General features: G+C 44.2%; 2 protein-coding genes across 2 annotated transcripts in view; one reads left to right on the forward strand and one right to left on the reverse strand.

Moving 5' to 3' along the window:
* LOC106815764 (coiled-coil domain-containing protein 77-like) overlaps positions 1 to 4,069 on the reverse strand; it is a gene marked incomplete at its 3' end in the record, with an annotated part of 15,861 nt that extends 11,792 nt beyond the window's left edge. The window contains 6 exon segments of the mRNA XM_014820271.1: positions 266 to 361; positions 1,119 to 1,286; positions 1,715 to 1,852; positions 2,162 to 2,243; positions 3,576 to 3,710; positions 4,013 to 4,069. Of these exon segments, the coding sequence (XP_014675757.1) occupies positions 266 to 361; positions 1,119 to 1,286; positions 1,715 to 1,852; positions 2,162 to 2,243; positions 3,576 to 3,710; positions 4,013 to 4,059 (666 nt within the window).
* A 328-nt stretch (positions 4,070 to 4,397) lies between these two features.
* Positions 4,398 to 10,771, forward strand: part of LOC106815765 (lysine-specific demethylase 5C-like) — a 35,354-nt gene continuing 28,980 nt past the window's right edge. The window contains exons 1-11 of the mRNA XM_014820272.1: positions 4,398 to 4,654; positions 5,282 to 5,359; positions 5,591 to 5,650; positions 5,792 to 5,854; positions 6,136 to 6,318; positions 6,643 to 6,747; positions 6,989 to 7,082; positions 7,381 to 7,454; positions 8,255 to 8,413; positions 9,356 to 9,475; positions 9,922 to 10,173. Coding sequence (XP_014675758.1) covers positions 4,508 to 4,654; positions 5,282 to 5,359; positions 5,591 to 5,650; positions 5,792 to 5,854; positions 6,136 to 6,318; positions 6,643 to 6,747; positions 6,989 to 7,082; positions 7,381 to 7,454; positions 8,255 to 8,413; positions 9,356 to 9,475; positions 9,922 to 10,173 — 1,335 coding nt within the window. The 5' untranslated portion in view covers positions 4,398 to 4,507. The remainder of the gene's footprint in view (positions 4,655 to 5,281; positions 5,360 to 5,590; positions 5,651 to 5,791; positions 5,855 to 6,135; positions 6,319 to 6,642; positions 6,748 to 6,988; positions 7,083 to 7,380; positions 7,455 to 8,254; positions 8,414 to 9,355; positions 9,476 to 9,921; positions 10,174 to 10,771) is intronic.

Genomic DNA, 10,771 nt, shown 5'->3' on the forward strand with positions numbered 1-10,771 from the left:
ATAGAAATAATTTTTTTTTCCAATTTTTGTATTTTGGACTCTTGATTTGATTTATATGCATACTTACATTATTAGAATTGTTATTTGGGAAGCCATTTTTGAAATTTTTTAATTAATATTACTTTACCAGCATACTTGCAGCAGTATTTTTCTCATTTATGCTGTTCTGCTGCAAATGGCAGGTGTTGCTACAAGTATGTGTGCACAAAAAATAAATAAAGTCACGGCCGATTTTTGCCGTCATTGAAGAAAAAGCATGGTTTACCTGCAATGATAGGGTATCATTTTGCAATTTGAATTTTTCCGAATCGACTGACGAGGGACGTTTGTTCCTCTTTGCTCGGCTGGCCTTTGTCGACTTCTAGAATCAATGTGTTTTCACAAATTACAAATTGAGTACGATTTGGGATTGAATACTGTCCAACCCCGAAAGAGAAAACGGACATTAAACTGATGATGATGATGATGACTTGACCCGGTACCTGTCTTGTGATTAACCTGAACACTTATGATTTAGCATCTCACATACTTTCACAATTGACTCTACATGCTGCTACACAAACCAAGTTTAGCATTTTCAAGTCTCTCAATTAAAAAATGTTCAGTTTGCATTTTTATCCATCGACATTTTTACACGGAAAACTACGACACCGCTAGTCTTCTTCTATCTTCTCTGGTCACTGCACTACACTCGACCTAGTCACTGCAGCCCACAGGACCTGGCACACTAGTTACGTCACTTTGAAAGTGCTTACGTCACCGTAAATAGTAAAAGTAAAACAAATTATGTCCACTTTTTTTTTACGAAATGTAAGTGATTCTGTTCACTTTTATGGTTAAATTTGCTGCATTAAACTTTCTATTTTGCTATTCCGTTTGATGCGAACAAATACCCGTGACTCATACTTAGCCCATAGCAAGCATTTAATGTCGTGACCAATATATAAAATCGCCCAGATTTTTTGGATGTTTAACTAATTGAAAAGCAATCTTATCAGGTAAGAATTCGAAGATACATTTAGTGCCGTTAGTGCTTATTTTTCATGTAAAAAAATTGCAACAATTTTTTTTACAAATATGCAACATAGAAAATTTGTGACGTAGTCAATTTAAGGCACCTTGTCTGCCTGATCGGCCAACAGCTGGTGACGCAGGCTATCGGGGTACATCTCCGGCATCGGAGGCATCTTCGTGGGAACCTGCATGAGGTAGGTGACTTCGTCTTCTTCCGCTCCGGCGAGAGACAGAAGCTGCTGGATCCTCTTCCTGTCCTCGGCTTCGCGAATCTAAAGGAATCGTGGCAAAACTCGCACTCATAACTCTCGCCAAGGAGAGACGACGATAGGTACTAAGATTTCCGCGGCTAATTTCGAACACGTGACTAACGAACGCCGCACTTAGTGTTGATTACGATAGCAATGATACTCTGCAGTAATGCAAGCTTCTGCACAGGGCCATGTATTCAGCGTATATGGCGTCGCATTAAGAAGAGAAAGAAGAAGAAGATGAAGAAGAAGAAGAGAAAGAAGACGAAGAAGAAGAAGAAGAAGAAGAAGAAGAAGAAGAAGAAGAAGAAGAAGAAGAAGAAGAAGAAGAAGAAGAAGAAGACGATGAAGAAGACGAAGAAGAAGAGGAAGAATAAGAAGAAGAAGAAGAAGAAGAAGAAGAAGAAGAAGAGGAAGAAGATTGGCAGAAGCGTTTACTGGGCCCTCACCCTTAGCTTGTCGTTGTCAGCATACAGCCGCAGCACGTGTTCCCGCTCCTGGAACAGGTGCACCTGTATGTCGCTGAGAGCCTTCTGCAACGCCGCAATCTCGTCGCTTCTCTGCTGCAGCTGCCATTCTAGCTTGTGCTGAAAACCAACGTGAAACGCTTGTTCCCGACACATGGCAGATTTGACAGAAACACACTAATTTGATCGACATCTAGTGTAATGTCCTCGTGGTTTTTTTTTATAGAGATTATGCACAGATAATGCGTCACATATACTGAAATTTGTACGTGGCGAATTTCGGCAAGGACAGAGATATTCGATCCATACATCACGTTCACATTACACATCACACGTCTACATAGCGTTCACGTGTATTACTTGAAACAGAGGTAATGCCTGACACACACTTAAGTAAGTTTGGGATGTCAGGGAAGTTCTAGTAAGTACCTGTTTCTCGCACAGAGCCATGCAGTCATCAAGCTTCTTGGTGAGGACCTCATGTTCCTCATCGTACTGCGCAATCTTCTCTCTGCGAGCGGAAACAATGCGTGAATTCAAACAAAGCAATAAGCAATAGGAATAAAGCAGGCTCAGAGTAAATGTAGATCACAGAAACAAGTTATTAGGCATGTTCATACTCAATCATTGTAGGCTACGGATTTGAACACCTGATTAGTGACACATTAAGCCCAGGGTGGAAAACTGATAATTGGAGGCACTGGTCCAGCAGGACCAGTGCCTCTGAGGAAGTACTGGTCCTGGTCAGTAGGTACTGGTCCAGGATTTCTGTCATAGCAAAGTGAATGACTCGGATGTGGGGCAAAATAATCAGGCCACAATTAAACAATTTTTTGTTTGCCCTCACCCGACATGAAAGTGTGGTCGGCTTTTTTTTGAGGGGGGTCTTTTTACAAATTCAGCAATAGTGTCTACGGGCTCAGGTGTGCTTGTGTGGAGATACCTTTTATGTTTGCCTACAGATTTATATAATGTACATTGTACAGTGTGTGTTCATCAGAGCTAAATTGTGCATGATTTTATTTCCAGATCACGCACGCACGCACGCACGCATACATACCCGTAATCTGGAAATAAAAGCATTAAAAATAAAAGGAACTTGAATTAAGAAATAATAAATATCTTCTTAGCACATATTAGTCTTTGGAAAGGGAAATAAAGTTAATCTGTCAGAGTTAGATCCATAATTAAGTTATTTAATATCTAAATTATAATATAGCGATTTCCAATTCCAGGAAAGTTTTGCTGTCGCGCTCTCATACCAGCGGTGCCCGGCCACCCCCTACATATGTAATAATGAACATATATGCACCCTGGCACGCAGCTGAAAGTGAAACAATCAATAATGCACTCGCTCCTCCCCCCTACTTCAATCAGTGCCGCCCAGCCAGTGGGCACCTACGCAGCCAGGCTGTGCATAGCTCTAGTACTGTAGCCCGCGTAAATTTGCCGCAGACCTGCCACATACAAAAACTTTTTTTTTAAATCGGGAAGGGCAAACAAACAACTTTTTTATTATGGCCTCAGTTTGGTAAATTTTTTATTTCCTGTGCGGCGATTATCTAGTCGCCCCGCCGGACCAGCTGACACGAGCAAGCAGTCGCCCGGTCGATTTTCTAATCGCCACTGGCGACTGGGCGACCGCTAGTTTCTCACCCTGAAGCCATTTGTAACACAAGTGACTGAACGATGAAATGTAGATGATGAAATGAATGTCAATGTGGTCAACCGTGGAACAGACCAAGTTACATTTCAACAGTAATATTTCAGCAACCATCATCATCATGCAGTATGTTGTGATATCATAATCAATCACAGAACGCTATGTTTATAATTGTGTAACCTGTAGTGTTCCAGTAACTCTCGTGACGGTCTGAGATTCGCCAGCCGCTCAGCAATGCTTGGCAACTCGTCAGCTTGCTTTTTACGTTTCGGGGACCTCGATCGACCATTGTTCTTTGGCTTTGCTGTGTCTGTCCTGCTCACGAAAAAATTTAATAATTTGACATAGCGTCACAAACGCTCAACATTATTATTATAACTTCATTTCTATTTAAATTTGCCATTATTCATCACAACAATGATTGTCAGATTGTAAATGTAAATAAATCATATGAATGATGTAGGCCTACGCAACAAATACCGTTTATGATATTATATACACAGATAGAGAAATTTGGAGTGAAATTTGGTTGAGAGGAAAATAGTAATACTCTAAGACATGGTATCGTCACCATTATGCGAAATCTACATTAACAACGTAAAATTATGATAATAAACCTGAATGTTTGGGTAGTTTGTGCAGATTTTGTTGCGGCTGACGCCATTTTGAGTGTTCCGCCGAAAGCAGGTCCGTAAACAGAGTACACATTCGCCACTCTTATAAAGCTCGCCCAATTAAAGTACTCGTTTCATGTCATGAATACTGTAAACCGAGCCTCCAGAAATCAATCCGCAAAAATGTAATGGGAATCTTATAAAACGCATATAAACCGTAGCTTGTTACCGAATCGTTACATAAATGATGTATTTTTCACGCTGTTTACGTAAGTGAGTAAAAACTAAGTAATAATAATACAAGTTTAATGAAAAAACTGCTTTACCGCCCTCGGATTACTTTATATGCTTACCGCGTATAAGTGGTTTACACTTGGATGTTGTTAGGCACCAGGTTGTTGTTGAAAAATTTGTGATTACAGAAGCTGTTTTCTTTTGTTTAGGATAATGTAAGTTATCTTTAATAACACTTACACAAACATCTGAAACATCTGAAGGATGTTTTCCCCCGAGGAGTTTATTCGCCCACCCGAGTGCCCCGTATATCATCCACTCGGAGACGACTGGCTCGACCCCCTGGGCTTTATTGCAAAAATAAGACCAGAGGCAGAGAAGCATGGGATATGTAAAATAATACCACCGCCGGTAAGCAATACATATCTATGTAGCAGGTGTGTAGAAAGAAAACCATTAACTTACGTGTCAGTCGTACAGATCAACTTCTGATCAGGTCACCGATAATCTATCGGAGCACAATCATCACAATGGAATGGACGAGAGCACATTAACTAATTGGCATATGCTGATTGTTGCGCAATCAATTGTCACTGGTAGTTAACACAAAGTCAGAAGAAACCCACATGTCATGTAGTTTAAACTAGTAATAGTATGTGTTGACTGTGTGACCAGCCTGATTTCCCCTATCAGTATCAGTATCACGCTAAATGTAAGGTGAAAATCGGGCGGGGATCGTTCTATCTCAAATCACGTCAACGTGGCAGCCATGATTCTTAAGCTAAAGTCGATCCATCCCCTTCTCAGTCATATGCTAAAATGTCACAAAGTTAAAAAAAATGCAAAGCTAAAACTTCTGATTCATTCACTGAACTGTAGACTAGTCATGAATTACTTACCTATTCATGTTTTGAAGTGAATTCGAGATTAAAGTGAACGGGGACATTTGGTATGCTGAACTGGGTGACCCACAAGTCGATGTATATAGAGTCGTGTAAGCCACCTGGGAGATTACCGAGTCCTCATTGTATGTTCTAGGAGTGGCAGCCACCCTTTGCTATTGATGTGGACAGATTTAAGTTCTCACCACGTATTCAGAGGCTTAGCGAACTAGAGGTAGGTGAAAACATCTATTTATTATGGACCACGAATAGCTGGAATGACATGGGCTTTTTAGAAAGCAAATAATGTGCTTGCATTTGAGTTACAGAAGAGTGATCTGAATAATTTTGAAAAAAATCTGATCCTTTTGAATAATTTTTGTACTATATCTGGGCATTGTTACGAGACACAGCCGATTGGCAGACAACCCTTCAAATAGCGTCCACATGTTTTTTTATCTCGCAGGCGACGACACGCGTGAGGCTGGAGTTTTTCGACAAAATTTCCAAGTTCTGGGAGCTTCAGGTAATTGTAAAAACCACATGTTTTTATTTATAAATTTGATCTGAATGAATGCATTTGAAAATATCCGTATGGTAACGAAAGGATGAGAACTTATATGTTTTGATGTATCGTGCATTTATTGTTCTGTAATTCACTCCACAGGGGTCGCCACTGAAGCTTCCCACTGTTGACAAAACAGTGTTGGATCTGTACAGGCTGAGAAAGGTGAGGAATCTTGACTTCATCATCAACAAATGTCCGGCATTAAAATTATATAAATCGAACGAATTAAAAACGAATAGAAATGAATTTGGAAATCTTTAATAAAATAGGCAGCGACATGTACGATCTTGAAATCTCTATGTTAAAATGGCCGGCTCTTTCATATCTGACACTAGAAACTATAATGCTAGTACAAGACTGATCGGTCATGTGCACACTCGGCTCGTAAACCGCGAGGAGTAACCCAAGCTCGTGCTCAACCTTCTTCGTACTTTGTCATCTAGGTGGTGAAGGATGAGGGAGGGTACGAGACTGTCACACTGCGAAAGCTCTGGCCGAATGTCAGCCGGCTCATGGGGTTCATGTCGACGCCCAGCAAGGGCATGGCTGGAATGCTGAAGCAGCACTACGACAGGATCCTCTACCCGTACGATATCTTTGCAGCCGGATTACGCCTAAACAAAGAGGTGAGGCGAGCAGGGTGTCGTTCTGTGATGCCTATCAAAGATGGGTTGAAGGATGGCTTCATTTCCCTGGCAATCAATCAACCACAAAACTACGTGAACGTCGACTCAGCGCATTTCTGAGTAGCGATGCATTGTTGTTTTTTATTAATATTTTGACTTTTTTATTAGTCATCGTTCCTTGGATTGTGTAACGTCATTGTTACGAGGTTACTAGTAGCACAAAGCAACCAGAATAAGAAGGTCGGACGTTTTAGGTGCAGTAGCGTATAGGTAAGATTAGTCCTCAACGTAAAATTCACACCGCTATTGCGCACACGTTTGCAGGGCGGCCAAACCAAGACGGGAAAAGACGCGAAGTCGAACGCCCAACGGCCAGAATCGGTGACGTCGCGACGATCGAAACGAGTCGCCAAGGAGGCGATCGTCGAGGTACGGAGCGTGACACCACACATAAGCCGCTTGACACCGCGCGTGACGAGCGCGCAGATGGCTTCGAGACGTTAATTTTAAACGTCGCAGTATACGTGGTATATGCTGCTGATACGTCAGAGCCACAGCCATTTCGATCAAAGCTCTGACGCTCGCTACAGTTGATTTTATTTGTACGTTATTCACATTATATATGTATGTTATTACGATGTGTTTGTGTGTCTGTGTTTGTGACTAACAGGAGAAGATATCCGTCGACTACGAGGCCAACAAGGAGCTGAAACGACTGCAGTTCTACGGCCCAGGACCAAAGGCAGCTGTTACATGTGTTATAGGTATAGCTGAGATTGCATTGTTCATCTGCTAGTGTTTTACTCATTTATTATTGCTGACTGAATTTATCCTGCTCGCTTTCTCAGGTTTTACTTGTTCTAACTGCAAATCTGAAGACGGACGTGTAATTTTCAATCGATTAAAAATCATTTAAATTCGACTCGAGTATTGGTCAGATTATGAGTTGTTATGTAAACTACCGGCAGTGGAAAACGACAGTTCCTTTACATCCCTCCCCCCCGGATATGTTTCCTTTCTATGGACTGTCGAAATGCAGCAGAGCTGTGCACTTGTTTATAGGCGAGACGTTTGCAGGAGACAAAGATCAAGCAGGTGGCGCCACCAAGGGCAGGGAGACGAAGCTCATCAGTTATGTGAGTGCGCACAATGAAGTCACTCGAGTAGATCTAGTAGAAATTCCCGGTGGTCAGTTAGCCTCTCAAACGTGAATCTAGATGGTACGCGTGGGCTGTAGGATGGTGTCTAGGACCTATCGTGATGCTCTCTTACTGTGGTGTCTTGTACCGTGATCTACAGTGACGGAGGGGAAAGGTAACTGTGGTTTGTTGCTTCTGGAATCGGTAGGTGGGGCGTGTGAGATGTTGCGGGGTTGTGAAGAGTAAGAATGTGCACCTGCTACATTGTGAAGATGTAGCAGGTTGTGAGAGGTTAGGTTGTGAATCTGCTACTATGTGTGGGATGTAGAAGGGGCTGTGAGGGCGTAGAATGTGCACCTGCTACATTGTGGAAGATGTAGCAGGTTGTGAGAGGTTAGGTTGTGAATCTGCTACCATGTGTGGGATGTAGAAGGGGCTGTGAAGGCGTAGAATGTGCACCTGCTACATTGTGTGAGATGTAAGAGGTTGCGAAAGGTTAAATAGCACACCTGCTACCATGTGTGAGATGTGAGAGGTTGTAAAGGGTTAGATAGCATGCGTGCTGCACTGTGGAAGATGTAAGAAGTTGTGATGGGTTAGATAGCATACATGCTACTATGTGTGAGATGTTAGCGGTTGTGAATGGTTAGATAATTCACCTGCTATAGGCCGACTGCGTCAGTTATAGTGGAAGACTAGATATGTAAAGGGCTTAGAAAGTTAGAATAAACATAGACGTGGGAGGGCTACTAGATCAACCAGCCATCGCATCGACGCCGCGTGTCCTCCCTCTGCAGGCCGAGAAGTACGTGTGTCTGACGTGCGGGCGAGGAGAGGAGGAGGACAAGCTGCTGATCTGCGAAAGCTGCGACAACACCTACCACATGTTCTGCCTCGTGCCACCGCTGCCCGCGCTGCCCTCTGGCGACTGGAGATGCCCTCAATGCGTGCGCCAGGTCGGTAATCGCGCGCGTCGACAGCGCGGCGCCTGGGTGGGAAAGCCTGTGGGGGCTACACGTATAGATGTAGTGCTGTGTTAGGGTTAGGCTTGGCTTTTAGGGTTTAGGATTAGGTTTTGGGTGTCACTTTGCAATAATGATATAACGCAGCGGGATGCGTTGCATATGTTGGCGCATCATTGAGTGCGTTATTAGTACAGCGGTATGATTTTACACGTCCGCTTAGTGGCTGACTTGTAAACTGCAAATTAACGTGATGTGAAACGAGGTGATGCGAAGTGATACAGGACGATGTTACATTACGTTGCGGTGCGTTATGCGCAACAGCAGTACCCTGCGACGTCTGATCTGTGATCTGTGCGAACTATTAACGACGCTCGTGCTTTTGTCTCCACCTGTAGGGTTAGTGTTAAGGGGTAGGGTTATGGTTAGACTTAGAGTTAGGGTTAGAGTAGGGTTATGCTTAGAGTTATTGTTAGAGTTAGGGTTTGGGTGCCACAGTGTGATAACACTACAACGCTGTGCATTGCGGCCGTCATCGCATTGTTGCCCCCGAGTAATCGTCGCCGCTCGTTGCGCGCGTCTCGCAGGAGTGCAACAAGCCGAGGGAGCCTTCCACTAAGGGAGCTTAGTGTTTATCGTTAGCGATTAGAGTTAGGGTTATTGGTTAGAGTTAGAGTTAGAGTTAGAGTTAGGGTTAGGGTTATTGGTTAAAGTTAGGGGTTAGAGTTAGGGTTAGGGTTAGTGGTTAGAGTTAGGGTTAGGGGTTAGTCGTTAGAGTGAGGATTAGGAGTTAGAGTTAGGGTTAGTGGTTAGACTTATGGTTAGGGGTTAGAGTTAGGGGTAGGGTTGTGCCGTGGGATAACGATAAAACATGGCGTGATGCACTGCATACGTGACGTCATTACCGCCGAGTAATCATCGTCGCTCGTCCCGCAGGAGTGCGACAAGCCAAGGGAGCCGTACGGCTTCAACTACACGACGCGGCAGTACAGCCTGCAGACGTTCGGAGAGATGGCCGACACCTTCAAGGCAGAGCACTTCAACATGCCCGTACACGTACGTGTCGACAGTCTAACGCACTGACGGTCCAACCACTCGAGTAGAGTAGTGAATCTCTCGACCGCTCGCACTCTTGCACAGTTGTTTCGTGAATTTCTTTTTTAGTTATTTGCTGAGGTTAAGGCGACTTGCTGTCGTGAGATTATGGGCAACGATGATTCTGGTGGAATGAAATCATAGGCTGCTCGGTTGCGAATATTGATTTTACTCGCTTGATAAAATCATCGCATTCCGGAAATATCTAGATGCTGTAACCGTATCTCATGCCACTAAAGGGGGCTACCCTTCATCCATTAAACCTATAGTATTACGTCAGTACTTCCGTATCGCAAAATTAACATGCTAAAGCATCGTTCTACATGCTTTCCCACCAAAAAAAAACAACAACAACAACAACAACAACAAAGAAATCGATGTGATTAATTCGTTTTTCTCGCCGCCAGATGGTGCCGTGCGACGTTGTCGAGCGCGAGTTCTGGCGTCTGACGCGCGAGGTCGCCGAGGACGTGTCGGTGGAGTACGGCGCCGACGTGAGCACGCGGGAGAGCGGCAGCGGCTTCCCGACGGCGGCGACGAGGCAGCTGTTCCCCGACGATGATGAGCAGTACGTCAGCGCCCCCTGGAACCTCAACAACCTGTCCGTGCTGAGCGCGTCCGTGCTGCGCTACATCAACGCCGACATCTCCGGCATGAAGGTGAGACGTCCCCGCGAGACTGAGCAACTGAGCGAGAGATTCGCGCATCCCTTCCCACGGCTCCGCCCGGCTGCCTGAGATACCCACGGCAATTTTTTCATCCTTCCCTCTGACTATGCGTGATCAATGAGAAATCTCTTCGTTCCTTCCCTCTATCGGTTAGCTGTCTGCTAATTGATGGCACTTACAGTATGGTCGCGTGCGTCACACGTGTTCGTGGGTGACAGAGAGCGGGCGGACCGTACAGGTGGCTCCACGAAGGGCAAGGAGACGAATTTGTCATTTACATGAGTGCATGCAATGAAATGAGTAGAAGATTCAGGTGGTTTGTTAGCCGGCTGGCGGGCCCTCGAGCATGAATATATATGGTCATGTCTCGGCTTAGTCGACATCCGCTTGCACGATTCACTGACCTTGTTCAAAGTTGGATCCTGCAATGGAGCAGTAGGGAATGAACACTGCGTGTAGAGATTAGTAGTGTAACGGTTAACCACGGTTAACCGAAAACCGCGGTTTTTGCGCCACCATTCGGATATTCGAACCGTCGTTCCGTTTTCGGCTCGGTTTCGGTTCCACATTTTATATATACCCGATATAT

Source organism: Priapulus caudatus, unplaced genomic scaffold (genome assembly GCF_000485595.1).
Source record: "Priapulus caudatus unplaced genomic scaffold, Priapulus_caudatus-5.0.1 Scaffold1195, whole genome shotgun sequence".
Lineage (NCBI taxonomy): Eukaryota > Metazoa > Priapulida > Priapulimorpha > Priapulimorphida > Priapulidae > Priapulus > Priapulus caudatus.